This window comes from Carassius gibelio, chromosome A14 (genome assembly GCF_023724105.1).
Source record: "Carassius gibelio isolate Cgi1373 ecotype wild population from Czech Republic chromosome A14, carGib1.2-hapl.c, whole genome shotgun sequence".
Lineage (NCBI taxonomy): Eukaryota > Metazoa > Chordata > Actinopteri > Cypriniformes > Cyprinidae > Carassius > Carassius gibelio.
The window spans coordinates 557,417-574,945 of NC_068384.1; the positions used below are offsets into that span (position 1 = coordinate 557,417).

The 17,529-nt window shown below is 38.7% G+C and overlaps 1 protein-coding gene across 1 annotated transcript in view; it reads right to left on the reverse strand.

The window, feature by feature from the left end:
* LOC128027581 (teneurin-3-like) overlaps window positions 1-17,529 on the reverse strand; it is a 110,408-nt gene that overhangs the window by 33,040 nt on the left and 59,839 nt on the right. Inside the window, exons 4-11 of the mRNA XM_052615321.1 lie at window positions 16,960-17,146; window positions 8,278-8,516; window positions 7,232-7,351; window positions 5,640-5,854; window positions 4,753-4,960; window positions 4,001-4,102; window positions 3,483-3,677; window positions 1,555-1,755 (exon numbers count right to left, since the gene is read on the reverse strand). Coding sequence (XP_052471281.1) covers window positions 1,555-1,755; window positions 3,483-3,677; window positions 4,001-4,102; window positions 4,753-4,960; window positions 5,640-5,854; window positions 7,232-7,351; window positions 8,278-8,516; window positions 16,960-17,146 — 1,467 coding nt within the window. The remainder of the gene's footprint in view (window positions 1-1,554; window positions 1,756-3,482; window positions 3,678-4,000; window positions 4,103-4,752; window positions 4,961-5,639; window positions 5,855-7,231; window positions 7,352-8,277; window positions 8,517-16,959; window positions 17,147-17,529) is intronic.

Sequence of the window (17,529 nt, forward strand, 5' to 3'; positions counted from 1 at the left end):
CAAGGCTGAAACCAGGCGGCACTGTGCATCTAAACACGCCTGATTCTAGATAACAAGGTCAACTTAGACCTGGCATGGCCCCATTCACCTTCATTTCAACTAATCATTATGTTCTCAGAACTATCACCTAATCGACTCCTAAAAACCCACTGAATAACACCGCCAGGGGCAATTTTGATTTTATAAGGCCATGCTGAAGCCAATTTATCACTGCAGAGAAATTACACCTGTGACTTTTTCAAAGTTCTCCATCACTGCCCGAGGAAACCTTTCAGGCAAGTACAGAATTGGTCTTCCATTAAGATATTCCTTTGATAAGCACCTTTTAGAGTGGGAAGAAAGTCAAATAATGACAAATAAAAGCTAAGATTGTGTGGATGTCTCTCTGGGGTTGTACAGGGCATCCCTTTTGCTGTCCCTCTCAAGAGTTTTTTTCTTCAGTCACAAGACCTTGGGAGGGTCTGATAAGGTCGCGCTGGCCCTCTGGAATTTAACATTTCTCTAAAAAGGTGAAGGGTTGGATGATTCATTAAACTTTTTTTTTTTTTCACACCAGACGATGTAATCAATTTTTCATTAGCGACAAGGTGTTTATCTGTTTTTAGCACTTCCAGGTTCCAGCAGGAGGTGGGTCGATCCACACCACACACCCGTTAATTAAAGTTTATTTAATTGAAGTGGAACAGTGGAGGTAATGAAGAGACAAAACCCCAACTGTGCAAGCAAGTGGACTCATAGATAGAGATAGAAGTGGGTCGACATTAAGCTCACAAATGAAAGTAATGTCTTTACTACAGCTTAACCAAATTTTATATTCAGTAAAAGCTGAAAGCTAGAACATTTCTGCATAGCAGCGTTGTTATATTTCATTGATAATGAAAATCATACTTAAATTTAACTGATAATAATTAAGCAATTATTTTCAACATTAAGAATAATGCTAAATATTTCTTAAGGTCGAAATCAATTATAATGATTTCAGAATCAAGACTGAAAATCCAGTTTTGAGATCACAGGAATAAATTAGTTTTATTTCTCTTTCATTCTGTAACAGAGCACATTATATTGAATCTGGGGTGATATCTTCTTTTTACTATAACACGTTTTTGATAACTGCAGCAGCACATTTATTGTTTTACTTTCACAAATTCCCTAACTACAAAACCACAGGCACTCATGATGGCATAATTCCCACAACATTCTCTGAAGAAACAGCTACATTTCTTTTTCTTTTCACCAATTACTTCACAGGCATCACAAGTGGAACTTCTGTAAGATTAGTGTGCAGCATGTGTGTCATGGCCACAGGAAATGCTGACATGATCGAAAGGTTACTCACAACAGGCTAATCAAGCTAGAAACCTAACAGCACACAGTGTGGGCAGCATGTCAGAGCACAGAACATTTTGAATAGTAATGATTCAGTTACCTACAGTAGGGTGCAAAATTCAGAGACCACAAAGAAAGAAAAAATCTGTCCTGAGGTTTTCTAATAGCCTTCCGATGCCAAAACAAACCATATACTGTATTACATAATCAGTGAGTCAGTAGTACCTGTAGAGCAGTCAGGACCAGTCCAGTTGACATCACAGATGCAGGAGTTGGTCTCACTCTGGAATGTTCCGTGGCCAGTGCAGTGTTCTGGACACATAGAGAGCTGTGTCTCACAGTTTGATCCGGTCCAGCCTGAGTTACATTGGCACTGACCATGGAGACAGGAACCATGGCCTGAACAGGATGAGTTCACACAGTCCACTGTGGAAAACAACAACGTTTTCAGACCTTTTTCATAGAATTACCATCGCATTTTTTCAAATGACTTTTAACCAATCATTGGAAAACTAACAATGTCTTGACTTTTAACCAATCATTTGAAAACTAACAATGTCTTCATGGGAAATGTTTTGCTTGAACAAAAGTTTGATGTTGGTAAGTTAATAATATATATATTTTTTTAAGTATTTTGTTCACCAAGAATGCACTTATTTGATAAAAATTCATTAAAAAGTAATATTATTATTAGGGCTGTCCCTTTAGTGCTTTAAGTTAATTAATTAGTAATGGAAAAATAACCCAATTAAAATATTTGAACATAATTAACGCATTGGCCCCGCCCCAGACCTATGCATCATCTTATATTTCATACAGTTGACTGTTGAGTTGACAAACAGGATGCAGGGTAAAAACTCAACGCGTGATCCTATAAAATGGATCTATGATGGAACTATGATGGAAAATAGAACATCACGAGGGAACAATGTCTGCACCATGGGATATGTCTGATACAGTAAATTGCCTTTTATATTCATGCCATGCAGTTCTATGATCATGTAGCGCAAACTATGGACTAAATTATGCACAAGAGAAGGAAACATGATTAACAGTTCTTGTTGAGACCGGGACAGAGGTACTAATTTAATTCTTCACTACTTCTTGAGAATGCAGTTTTGGGGAATGTTGGTGCATCTCTGTAGGTGTTAAATTGCACTGTTGAGTCTGAAAATTCGGTCACCATTCACTCAATGTCACTTGAGTGAATGTTTTTGTTTTTGTCCATATAATGAAAGTTCTATCATGACAACTATCTGAAGATGTTAGCATGGTAATGGATATGACAATGTAAATGTATTTGGTCTTGGTGGAAGAGAGCTGCTACGCAGCTGCTGCTGTTGGTTATTGCTATTGTTGTAGATTATTGCTGCTACTGCTGCAATGCAAGTACAGGAACTTGCTGCTGCCAATAGATACGCTGATACGGTGCTGTGAGTATTTAAGTTCATAAGGTGATGTAAGTAAGTGTTACGTAAGTTTGAATTCCTAAATCTCTGTTAAAGTCAACAGTTCATATAAAAGCCTCAAGCTGTTTTGAAAAACACATATATCAAAAGGATAACAAAGTGCAATTGTCAGACTTCTTTGTAGGTTTTAATTGGTAATCAACTTAATGTGACCACTGCGCTACATTATTCATTGTAATTTGGTCATTACTAAAGTTAAGACTTGTTTTGCTGTTTTGTGCAAATATATAGAAACTGTAGCATAAGAAAAATGTATTGGATTTGCTTTTTAAACAATATTTTGCTTGCAAATCTCTCTTTTCAGGCAACTCACTAGGTCTTTTCCTCTCTTCTTGACCTCAGGGTGAGTTACTCATTCAGTTCAATGACAATTACAATACTGTTCAAGTGACCCGAACATAGACATCTAAAGAGTTAATTCCCAAGCCTATTGAATGTGGATCAATAGACTCAATTGGTTTTACCCATAGAGAACAGAAAAAAAAACAAAAAAAAAAAACAACCTTCATCCATTTCAGTCAGTGGATGCTGCTAAATGGTGTGGGTAATTTATCACAACAAAAACCAGTCTTTAAGTCGGAACACTCATCCATGTAATTAGCTGCTCAGTGGTGCTGAAAAAGTGCTCTCCTCCACTACAATGTGTTTTTTTCTTCGCATAGCTGCTGAAAACTGTCCAGTTACCTTGGTCACAGATGTCACCTTTGAAGCCAGGGTTACATATGCAGGAGCCTGTAACACACAAGCCACGACCCCCACACTGGGCATCCATACATTGACCACTCGGCACGTCACACTCAATTCCTTTCCATCCACTGTAGCACTGACAGCGCCCGCCATTGTACTGGCCATTTCCACTGCACAGCACTGGACACGCTGCTAACAAAGGGAAAGAAAATAGAGCACATACAGCAGAACCTCATAAAACATATCCAGGATGTTTTACTATCAAATTGTTGTGTAATTCCTATTAATTTCAATGATCATTAGATTCTCATTACTGGAATAAAGGTAATCCTTCCAGACAGTTATTTCCAGACCTACAACCTAAATACAGTACCAGAAACTAACTATTTAAACTTTGTTTTATTTTATATTGTAATTTTTATGTATGTATGGATAGATGGATGGAGAGGTTCTACAGAGGTTTCGTGAGATTCATCCTGACAGTGAAAATTATATCATTAGAAGACCACACATACCTCTCGAGCAATATGGCCCAAGGAATCCTGGGAAGCAGTTACATGTGCCTGAGACACATTCGCCATTGCCATAGCAATTGTGTGGGCATTCCATCACCGACTCTGCACAAAGAAGGCCAGATAATAAAATTACATTTTATCTGTGGTGTATTAACTGCATTTTTACACTGTTTCATATTTGTGTCAAGAATTTCAGTCTCTATGGAAGTGGCCTAATACCGAATTCCCACTTAATAAATAAATGTATAAATAATGAAAAAGCAAGTACTTTTCTTTCCTTTATTGCTGTAATTAAAAACAGCTCCTCCTCATGACCGCATAACATTAAAAAAAAATAAATAAATCATATTTAAAAGATGAAAACTAACAGCTCAGAGCTGAAGGCTTAGAGATTTAGTCTTTTGGCCTCCATATTCCCTGACCTGACAGAAGGAGATAGCAGCAGAATTAAACTTATTGATTAGGCAACATCTCAAGGCATGCTTCTGCATGCCTCATTATGACTGCTGCGCTATCTCAGGCACTTGGGTGCAAGCCAGAAATATAAAAATGCCATCTGAAAGTACCTATAAAAGCTTGTTACAACACCACAAATGCTCTGTCGAGCGTCACATTGCACAATGTTGGGTATGAAATTACATTTTCATCTTTGATGCATAAATAAGCAGGAAACACAAAATAACCAGCCACTCTCTGTGGTGCACAAACAAAAACAAATGTGTTATATGGTTGTTTTACATGTGCTAGCTCACCTAGTACTATGGTGCTGTATGAGACAGGCTCTATGGTGTGGCCGTCATTGTAAAATGCCAGGTGCCACACACCGGTATGCAGGTACTGAATAAAGCCTGCCTGCTGAACGCTGACCAGATTCTCCAGTTGGTCCCTGAGCTCCGGATCCAACTGAACACGTTCTCGTGAGATGAGCCTACTGCCATCTAGAAGCTCCACAAAGTCGTACTGAAACAAACACAATTACCTTGACTGCTATATTATTCAGATGGCATCACTTTGGCATTTGGCATCACAGAGTGTGTTATTCATATACTTCAAGCAGAACATTAAAATAAATAGATAGACCTATTCACTGAAGACTCTAAATTAAAGTTTCTCCAATCGATTTCCTACTGGTCAGCTACCAAAAGCAATAAGAAGACACATGGCAGCACTCAATAAGCTTGCTTTAGTTTATTGTGATGGCTTTGGGGACACATTGACTGAACATCTACAATAAGTTGGACATTTGTCCTCAGCACTTACAAAAGCTGCTGCTTTTATTGACAGCTGTGAGTGTTAAACAGCCAGCCAATCACTGAGACAGAGAGATGTCTTTCTGTTGGAGCAGTTTGTTTTGATTAAAGTAGGATTTGTTCTTTCTGGTGAATAGCTTTGAACGCCTGATTCCCACAACTCTTGTTTTTATATTGAATAGCTTCTGTCAACAGGAGTATTGGATAGTTGACAGACAACAGTTTTATCTGTGGTTTAATAAAAACCAAATAATGAAGCCAATACATTCATTCTGGAAGATTAAAAAAAGTCAGCTGTCCTTCTTTTTAAATAACTAAATAATGAACTAATTTAGCCACTTGTGTCTTATTTGAGACATTAAAACAAAAAGACTTTGATATTGTATTACCTGGGTGTGTGAGGGTGGAAGTCCTCGCCGCCCATAGACTCCAATCAGAGCATTTTTCTGAATGGAAATATTAAACTTGAGAAAGTGGGGTTGTTCAATGAGAAGTCTGGACCTCCAGAAAACTCCTGGTGGAACGGCATGTGCTACCTGTTGACCCAACTCTACCTGCCCTGTGTCCAACGTGGAGTTATACTGCACCATCACTCCTATCCTTCCTGTGAGCAGAGACATATTAAAACAATATTGACTAAAGGTATATATATATATATATATTTTGCCTTTGTGATTAATTTTACACTGAATCCACAATTGTTTTTTGTGTTTTTTATAATATTTTATATTAATTCACAGTTCACTAATTAGACTTAAATGTGCAGTTAGATATTAAGTATGGTTAGTATGGTTTATTGTGGTGGAATCATGCATATAAAATTTTTTATTTATTATCTGTTTGCAAAAATATTATTCACATACTAATGCCAATCAGTCCAGTCAAGACAGTTTCATTTTAGCCAGGGCCAACAGCTGGATGAAACTAAGGGTTTTCTTTCAAGTCTACATTTAAAAAGAAAATTAAATTATTATTATTATTATTATTATTATTATTATTATTATTATTATATATATATATATATATATATATATATATATATATATATATATATATATATATATATATATATATATATATTCTCTATATATGTTCAGAGATAAATGGTTTCTTCAGTGGTTTTCTTGACGAGAGCCTCTAAATGTCAAACATTACCCTAAAACTTGCAGTAGGCATTTGCCATGCTCTTTCATACTCTCAGATGACAGCTGACAGAGTTTATACAACACAGGAAAACATCTTTATAGCACACTTCAGAAAGAGGCAGTAAGTCAATTGGAAGAAAACAATATAGCATGGCAGACTCGCACTCAGAGTGAGGAAATGGTTTTTTATCGACTTACTTCAAACTGATATTTTCTAAAAATGGTAATTAAGCCAAACCTAGCACAGTGGGTGCTATTCTTTGGAGACTGTCACACTTCAGAGAAAGATGCTATCACTAGTGATTCTCTGTAGTACTTTAGAAATCTTTAAAGTTAACAAGAAACAACATTCATGGCCCTTTTCACTTATTTTATCCATTTGGAATTGACTGGATTGTGAAAAACTGTTGTATAACTGAATGGACAAATGTGGTTAGCTGTCCTTTATATCTCACAATTGCACATTTCTACCACATAATACGACTTTAAATTCCAACATTGTTTCCTGTAATCTCACAATGTGACTATATTTTTCATTGTGTTTTTCATTAACATTTGCGACTTTATTTCTCACAACTGTGTTTTGCAGTTGAGGCTTTATACTGTTTCTCTAATTGTATTTATCTCACTTAATATGTCATTCAAATGCAAAAAATGGTAATACACTGCACTGAAAGATCAAGAAAGGATTTGAAAAGAAAACACTACTCTATAAATGAATATAGGACTTAATAACTGCAAAATAGAAATAGAAATAACTGCAATCTACATAATGTCATGTATCTAAATGATCTCATAGGTATGTTTAAATGCAGTCCTTTGATTTCAAATGTTACCATCTGCGGAAATTGCAGTCACAGTGTTGGTCGGGGACGTCACTGGTTTGGCTCTTCCATTCTCAAAGGCATGATTTTCCATATCCTTCAGTTTCCAGTTCAGCCCAAGTACATGCATGGCTGCAAGAGAAGGCAATTAAGATGGTGAAATGGAACAGCAAGCACATTTCATATCATGAGACATTCTCATTTGCAAAAGGATAAAGTTTAAAAGCAGCTGAAAGCCACTCTAGAAGGTGATTTGTGGTCTCCTTTACGCTTGTTTTGAACTTAAGTACAGTGCATATAAAAAGAAAATCTCTCCCTCATTAGAATCGGCTCTAAATAGTGCAAAATATTTTTCTATCTGAAAACATGTTCTTTGAATTATCGCTGCATGGGGTCTTGATGCAAACTGTTTTGAGTATACTCCAGATTAGTCTTATGCTTGTCACTGAAACATTTATTGCAGAGAAAATGGAATTAGAATCCAGAAAAGAAAAAAAAAGGGGGAAAATGCAAAAATCTAAAATTGTCGGAGGTTCAAAACAGCAGGGTAGCTTGCTGAGGAGGCAGCACCTCTCTTCCTCTTGGCTTGATCTTTGGACAGATGAATGTTTCGAACAGGCCTTCAGCAGGGGAGGAGGAGCCATATAGCTCACAGTGGGGAAACAATGTTAAAAACTGAGAGAATAAAAAAAAAGGGTTATAATGTTTCTGTGGGCTAAAAGAGTAAATATAGATTGTCGTGTGAACAATGGGATCAGTTCGTGCAGCTTTTGCTTTGCTCCAGATACTAATTACTAAACTGATGTCTTTTTTTCCAGTGTATCTGTGTATATGTGACTTCCTAGAGATACTGTAGGGGACTATTTAGAGCAGAGCACCAGGTGTTTTGGCCACAGATGAAGGTTGAGGAAAGAAAAATCTCCACCTGATGAGCTATTTCACTATCTCTTATGGGGACAGGCTGGATAAAACAGCTCGCACCTGAGTACCTCATGGTCACATAAGGGTGTGCAAACACACACACAAACACACAAACACACACACACACACACAGTTACCTATACAGTAGAAGAGCAGAACTGACAGCAGGGTGGCCACGCTTACAGCACTGAGAGCGGTGCATTTCCATGAACACCATTTGGGTGACTTGTTAAATTTGAATGCACCTCTTGATAGTGTGTTGCGGGTTAAGGGACGAGCTGGTGGAGAGTAGACAGCCCCGGTTGCCATAGTATATCCCGGATTGGGAGCAGTGAATAGAGACGTGGTCCCTGTTCCAGTCTTAAGCAGGAAGTGCCTATAGGGAAAGAGAGACAAGATATGAGATGATGAAATATAAAAACAATAACCTTGCTGAAAACTTTCAGAGTGAGCTGTGAACAAAACCTCAGGTAGTAAAAAAAAGTAGAAGAGTCTTTTTTAAAAGTTATATTAAAATGTCTGACCTATTGATAATTTTAAAGTTAAACCTTTTTCATTGACATATCACTATTTTCATCACCATGGAAACTGCAGTTATAGCCATGCTATTTCTTTGCTGCAGATACAAGGTTTTGTATGTAACAAAAGCTGTAATTTAATAAGCAGCCATTAAAATCCTAATAGCTTCACTGATTTAGAAGGCTGTCATTGGAACAGTGCCTGCACTTGTACGAAATGAATGTGTTTAATGATGGACTATGATGGAAAGAACCACACAAAGTCAAGTCTAAGTGAACTGCGGTTAACTGAACTCTAGATTTTATGATGACAAACATAGCCTATAATGATATGTATGCATCAACATCTGATGGCATTGTTTCGTGCTCTGCTTTTCATCAGTGGCACTCCACCGCTGCCAAATCTTCAATGCCACGGCAAAATAAATCATTTGTTAATGTTACATTAGCTGTCTGATTTAAATATGATGAAAAAAACACAAACCCACAAACCACAAAATCACAACAAGAAAAAGTTTTGAGCTCATAAAAACGCAGTCTGAATCAGTCTGAAAAATCCCTCACTGAATGAACACTGAATGACTTACCAATATGCTTCCTACAATACTCACATTTATTTGTGGAACAGCATTATTAATTTCAAATGTCTGGTGTCAGGAAGAAATTTGTATTTTTTATTTTAATACTTTTAAAATAAAAAAAAAACGTAAATAAAAGTAAACATTAAAAATATAAGAATAAAATATAAAAAAAGACGTATACAGTAGAAATAAATATAGAATGGAAAATAATGTGCATGGACATAAAATGTAGTCTTAAATATTAATATACCAAGGGATGTACAAGAGGCAATGTGCATATGTGCATTATACTGTAGTCTTAAATATTAATATACACAGGAATGTACAAGAAGCAAATGTGCAAACAGGTTGACACTGTCAGTTTGTCAATGTGAGATAGAGAATGATGAATATCTTACTGATAAAGTGAATATTAAGTGGAGCCATGAAGATGTTAAGAGGCTGGTTTTGAGTTTAGCAGCCTAATGGCCTTGGGGAAGACACTCCTCCTAAGTCTCTCGGTTTTTGCCATCAGACTACGGAAGCGTTTACCAGATGGCAGCAAAGTGAAAAGATGGTTACTGGGGTGGATGGAGTCTTTGATGATTTTAACAGCTCTGATTTTGCAGGGTTTAAGGTAGATGTCCTGCAGAGAAGGGAGAGCAGACCCGGAGATGCACTCAGCTAAACGCAGAACTCTCTGCAGGGCTTTGCAGTCTTGACTAGAGCTGTTCCCATACCACACTGGGATACACTAAGTCAATACATTTTCTATGGCAACTGAATAGAAAGTTTTCAGGATTGAGACCCTGAACTTCCTCAGCTGTTGCAGATGGTATAGTTTTTGCCTGGCTTTATTAACCTGAGTTTGAATGTGGGTAGTCCAAGACAGGTCCTCAGAGATGTTTACTCCAAGGTACTTAAAGATGCTAACCCTCTCCACATGGGTCCCGCTCATCATAAGAGGAGTATAGGGTTGCTGCTGTCTCTTCCTGAAGTCCACAATCAGTTCTTTAGTTTTGCTCACATTCAGAGAGAGAGAGAGACAACTGTCCTGGCACCATTATGTTAATTTCTCTACCTCATCCAAGTACGCGGTCTCATTATTGTTGTGAATAAGGCCCAGAACCACATTATCATCAGCAAATTTGATAATATATGTGAAGCTGTGGGAAGACACAGAGTCATGTCTGTAGAGAGAGTAGAGCAGGGGACTCAGGACACAGCCCTGTGTGGCTCCTACGTTCAGGGTGATGGAGTTGGAGGTGTACTGGCCTACTTTCACCACTTGAGGTCTGCCGGTGAGGAAATCAACAATCCAGTTGCAGAGTGAAGAATTCAGGCCGAGGTCCATGAGTTTAGACGCCAGCTTTATGAGGACTATAGTATTGAAAGCTGAGCTATAGTCGTTAAATAGCAGCCTTACATAGGTCCTGTTGTTGTTGTCAATGTTTGTGAAAGAAGAGTGCAGGATGTGAGAGATGGCATCATCAGTGGACCTGTTGGGGTGATAAGCGAACTGAAGAGGGTCTAAAGTATTTTGGATGGAGGAGCAGATGACGTTTTTAACCAGTCCCTCAAAGACCTTCGTGACTATTGATGTGAGGGCAACTGGACGATAGTCATTCAGACAAGAGGGTTTATTGTTCTTAGGCACAGGGATGATGACTGATTTTTTGAAGGAGGTGGGAACCACTGATGTAGCAAGAGACTCATTAAAAATGGATCAGCTCAAACCAGTGAGCTGATCAGCGCAGGACCGCAGAATACGGCCAGAAATCCCATCAGATCTGGCTGCTTTACTGATGTTCACTCGCTTTAGTGCCCTCCAAACCTCATCCTCTGACACAGTGATCACATGATGATCGCTGCTCTGACTGCCACTTCCATGAAGAGCTGATTGGCAGACTCGTGCTGCTTAGATTGTTTTCAAAGTGGCCGTAGAAAGTGTTTAGCTAGTCAGCCAATGACGGATCTGCTCTCACCTCTGCAGAGGATTTATTTCCAAAGGCACAGATGGTCCTTAGTCCTTGCATTGGGAATCATTTAGCTGGAAATGTGACTCTATGCGTTCCCTGTATCTGTGTTTGGCGGCTCTCACTGCGCATCGGAGAGCAAAGCACGATGCTTTGTACTCGTTCATGTTTCCCGACAAAAGACCGGCGTTGTAAGCAGCAGTGCGTTTGTTTACTGCTTCTTGGATTGTTCCTGCTCGGAAGTTTAGTGCTACATCTGTGAATTTGCTGACGTCAAATGAACTTTCCTGAAACATGTCCCAATCTACATCATCAAGAGCCGCCTGTAGCATGGCTTCTGAGTGGGCGGACCATCGTGTCACTACTCTCTGCACCGGGCGATCTTGAACAAGTCTTTGTTTATATTCCGGTGTAAAGAAAATGGCGGCATGGTCCAATTTGCCGAAAGCCGGTAGTGAGCTGTAGTGGACAGTACACATGTTGATAAAAATTAGGCATAACTTGCCTGAGGCTGGCTTTGTAAAAGTCCCCAGCGATGATAATAGCAGCGTCAGGAAGTTTGTTGATGTTGCCTCCTGAGCGCATCGTGAAGCTCAGACAAAGCCAAGCCAGTGTCAGCTTGTGGTGGGATGTAAACAGTAGTGATGAAGATCAATGAAAACTCTCGGGGCAGATAGAATGGGTGGCAACTAATGGACAAATGCTCCAGATGAGGCGAGCAGGAGCATGACAGAGTAGAGATATTCCTGGGGTCACATCATTTCTTGTTAATCATGAAACACGCTCCTCCACCTTTGGATTTACTGGCCTCGGCTGTTCTGTCCATCTGTAAAACAGAAGTTTTCAAACGCCGTTACAGCAGTGTCTGGGACCGAGGGCATGAGCCATGTTTCTGACAAACAAAGGATGTTACAGTCCCCGATGTCCCATTGGAAACATCCTGGCTCTAAGACCATCCATTTTATTCTCCAGATACTGGACATTGGCAATGCTCGGTAGAGGAGGACTGTGAGCTCTTTCCCTCAGTGTTTCTTGATCCATCGCCTCGGGTGGTTATTCAGGTGGCCTTTGTTCATCTCGGCGTTCTGGAGAATCTCAGAAGGCCACGATGGGTTGGAGGATAAAGTGTCCTGAAACAGGTCAGTGAAGCGGTGTCCAATATCCAAAAGTGTTAATAAAACACTTTTGATAAAAACACAATCTAAGCGGAGGGACCTGGACGGCGAACAGACTCGGCGGCGCCATCTTGGTATCACATAATAGTATGTGATATTAGAATAAGTGTGTCCCAAAGCATAGTATGTTGAAAAGAGTATGCTAAAAGTCCACAGATGGTCTAATTTTGAAGTGTGGATCCATGCACACTCTAATGGCTAAAATTGCCCACAATCCATATCCAGAACTACGAACATAAATAAAACGCATTTCAAAAAACTACAAATGTGGCAGATGCACGTGATTGACGGTTCAGTAGAGAGGTTTACAAAAAGGGGTTAGGGGTACCAATAATCAGCTACTAACAGCTTTACTCTTAAAAAGTTGAAACTTCAACAAACAGCACACAGACACCTGTTCTTTTGTGGAAATTTCAATACAGGCCTGGTTTAAGATGCCTGCTTTTCATTCAGAAGGACTCCATTGTAAAACTTCTACTTTATAATCTGCACGGTTATGAGCTGCTGCATCGACTCCAAACACACAGTCACACACACATTTTTCACAAGGGCTCGGATAGGTTCCGGGCCACTGCACACTGAATGAGGCACATTTAAAAGCCTTCACAAACGATTAACAAATACACTGACAATGTGCCGTTTTGAGGCCAAACATTCCATAATTGATTAGCGGGAGTGTGACGCCAGGTAGAGAAAATGACTAAGCTAATCCTCATCGCCCCTTTTTTTAGGGTGTGAGAGTGTTGTTCGTATTAGAACGACTAAGAAGTAACTTCACCCCAAACAGTTTTCTTGCTCTTGTACAATGTGATTCTCTGTAAGCGCCCAACCTTTCCTTGTCATCGGGTTGACGCTTGGAATGCTGCGATGCGAAAGAAGAGGCACTAAAGAAGAAAAAGGCAGGATTTGGAGGTTGAAAGAGAAATTGCAAACAAAAGAACAGAAGTCCTTTCCTGGCATAATCTGATATATAATGACTGCCGCATTAGCTAGGCTAAAGAAAAGAGTGGGCTTTTCAAAGGACTACTTGTTGACTTAAAATGTTAAAACGGTTGAGTCTTTATGCGGAAAGAGTATGTGACTGATGACATGAGTTTAAGACGAAGACAGGGCCTCTTTCCAACAAATGTGCATGTGAGACAAAGTTAATGAGAGGAGGAAAAAAAAACTGTGAAAACAAGGAGAACTTGCACATATCCTTTCAACTCCAGCTAGGATTCGAACATCGTCTTTGAGGCGGATTCTGCCAACTCAGTAGGGTCTCAGAGCAGCAGGTGCCTCACTAGCACTCAACAGAGTGGCTGTATTTTAAGACACTCTCTGGAGGTTTCTGCGCCACTGCCATTTTTGGACAGTCCCTTTCTGTTGACATGTAAAGATCAGAATCTTTATGACAGACAGGGGAGTGGAAAGTTTTCAAGATAGCGTGCTGATAAAGATAGAGTAGTGAAAAAAGGAGATGGTGATGGATTGGTGTACTAGGGAAAGAGAAGAAGCTGAAGAGAGAGAGAGAGAGAGAGAGAGAGGAAGTAGAGGAATTCTATTGGGATCATTAATAACAAGAGAAGCCTGTGTTTTCTGCTTAGACCTAGACACACAACAGAGATTCTTCACTTGATGTGATTACAAAACATCTTACTTTCACATATCATATGAGAAGTACACTCTCACTAGAGTCCTTTATTTTCTTGTTGTTGTTTTTTTCCTCTCTACAATGGAGCACATCTGTACACTTCTGTTAGTAATGAATGTGTACATTGTGACTAAAGGGTGGATTGTACATCACATCCAATAAATAAAAATAAAATACAATAAAAATAATAAACATTTTAGTGACCTATTTAAATGATTTATGAAATATTTACTCTTATCCTTCCTGTCATATATATATATTCCTGTACTGATGAAAAATAGCCAGTAGGCTACTCCACATTTAGTACACACACACACACACAAGTGTACTTTGTTCAACCTAGGGTTTAACCTAATTGATTAATTTAGTATATTCCAGCCTATATACATTGCAATCATTTTATGACAGGAAGCAACAGTGACATTGTTTTAAATAGCAGGATGTATAAGTTCATTTAAAATACTGTTTGAAATGGCTTTATGATTGTTAGAAATATATTTCAGCTGCACTGGTAGCTGTTAGTTTTTCTCTTTTGTCTGAAAACAAAAAAAAAAAGAAAATGGTATTTTTGGATAAAAATGATGGCCATCTAGTAGGTACTTTTCAGCACATTTAGTCACAGTTGTTGTGGGATGATACTGTGAACAGTTTCTCAGTTAAATCTGTTATTCATCTTGTTTAACCTTTTGTGTGGGTGGTAGCTCAGGCTCCTCAGGTGCAGCAAATGCAGGGTTATATAAACTGTGCCATTATGACATTATGCGCTATATATCATCCAGGAAGAATAATAAAAAAAGGAGTATCACTGAACAGGCATCTGATATGTAAATGTGGTAAATCATATGTTCATGTTTTTGGGTTTCTGATGTCAAAAATCTAATTATTTTTAAATTAGCCATTTTTGCAGCTTACTTTTAATAAAATATTTTTGGCATGTGGAAGAAGTTTCAAGAATGCAGTTTTATAATGAAACAATAAACAGGTCAAGAGACTTTGTGCACTATTACACTGAACAAAATTATAAACACAACACTTTAGTTTTTGCCCTCATTTTTGCAAATTCCAGGCTTCCTCAAAATTTACGACATCTGTGATATTGTGCTGTGTGATAAAACTGCACATTTTAAAGTGGCCTTTTATTGTGGCCAGCCTAAGGCACACCTGTGTAATAATCATGCTGTCTAATCAGCATCTTGATATGCAACACCTGTGAGGTGGATGGACTATCTCGGCGAAGGAGAAGTGCTCACTAACACAGATTTAGACAGATTTGTGAACAAAATTTGAGAGAAATAGGCATTTTGTGTACATAGAAAAAGTCTTAGATCTTTGAGTTCAGCACATGAAAAATGGGGGCAAAAACTAAAATGTTGCATTTATAATTTTGTTCAGTGTACATTAAAACATTTTTGTATCATTATAATAAAAACCAAATGTGTGTATAGAAATGCTTTTGGGACCCAAATGATGTGTGTATATATTTGAAGACAGTAAGTCTAGCATGAGGTATTTATTTATGCTTGATATTCTACTCATGTCATGCATACATAAATTCATTCTGTCAGGTGGATGCTGGGTAGGCAGCCCTCAGCTTGAGTAGTACACTTCAATATATCTGAAGTGACAGTAAGGTGCATTATATAAAGACTTGTCTTGATAGGTTCTACCACAATATATGCTTAGAAATGAGTAGTGATAAATAACTGATGGGAACTCAATGGAAAATAACTACATGGTATATGATTTTTGACACAAATGTAAAGGATTAAGTTCAGTTGCATGAGTGAAATTTTAATATTTATACAGAACACAGATATTCATGATACACAATGCTCAAAAGATGTAACGGCCCTATTTTAGCAATCTAAACGCAAAGTGTAAAGCGCACGGCACAGGTGCACTTAGGGCACGTCCAAATCCACTTTTGCTATTTTAACGATGGAAAAACAGTCCGTAATGGGCATAATGTTCCATAAAGCAATCAGAGTGTCATCTCCCATTCCCTTTCAAAGCAAGATGCGCTCACGCCATGGCGGATCACTATTTACATGGCAAAATTTGTTGGCGGAAAAGCTGAACGCTTCTCAAGCGAAGAAACCGATGTGCTAGTGCGCGAAGTTAAAGTGCACGAGCAGATCATCTACAGGAAAAGCAGGAATCCACCAAAGCTTCCCAAGGTGAAGAAGGCCTGGGATGAAGTAGAATTTCATTCATCATCATAAGTAGTAAAAGGCTGAATTGCAAATAGGTAGCCTAATTCTAATACACGCAATGACTATCCATCATTACATTTTTATATTTATGTAGCCTACACAATGACTATTAGACTTTAGACTTTAGAACAGGTTTGAGCTGGTCTATGGCGCAGTCTATTTTCAGCTCCTTAAAATAGCAATGCGCCAGCAATGCACTTGAACACACCTCTTCTTTAGACCAGCACGCCGATGGGCGCATAAATGGCCGCAAATGCATTTTCTAATTGAACGACGTGGTGCTGGATGGGAAAATGCGAATGGCGCCGGGCTGAAACTAGCAAACACACTTGCACTGCGCCTGGCATCGCATTGCGCCGGGTGTATGATAGGGCACCTAAAAGTTACATAAGCTGTGTCCCTAAATCCTACATAGTTCACTATATCAGGTGTCAGAATCCCCTATATATTGAATTACCCTATATACTTCACTCTTTTACCTATAATGCACTCTGATTAAACTTACGTACACTCGCCAAATCTGACACATACAAAAAATATCTGGGCATTACCTGTAGATAATATATATTCACCTGTCTAATCAATGTATAAAAATAAAATACAGATAATTTACTTGCATATTTTATTTCACTCCTTCCGCATATTGTCATTGACTACATAGAATTTCATTACAGAACAATAAAAACAGTAAGTGAATGAATAAGCAAATTCAGACACAGCATGGGACTGTGTATAAACACGTACCTGTTCTCCAAGCCCACGTTGCCACCCAGAACCCAGTTTTCTTGCAGCTGCACGCATTCAGATGCACTCTGAAATTCTGTCGGCTGATTGGCCAGTGACTGGTTGAGGGAGGTGACTGACGGATGCTGCTTGTGTTTATGTGGAGCAGGTGGAAGAGGAGGCGGTCCTGCTTGGCTGGGAAGCTGGTCTATTGGAAGAGGAGAGGGAGAGGTATTTTGTTACAGACAGAGTGGAGCTTGTTACAGATTTCTGCTTTACAAAAAGCACGGGCGGATTGCGTGCCTGTTCCAGATTGGATTGTGTTAAATGGGATTCTTTACAGGATGATTTGGTCCTATGAACACCTTCACATTTTCACTTCACTCCATCCAGCTTCATTTAAGAGAGACAGAAGAGACCCTAAATACTAAATGTGACAAAACCAGTCTTAAGTCGCTGCTCGCTGGTGTATATTTTTAGCAATAGCCAAAAAACATTGTATGGGTCAAAATTATAGATTTTTATTTTATGCCACAAATAATTAGGATACGGAGTTAAGATCATGTTATTTTTAACCCAGCATTTTTTAGT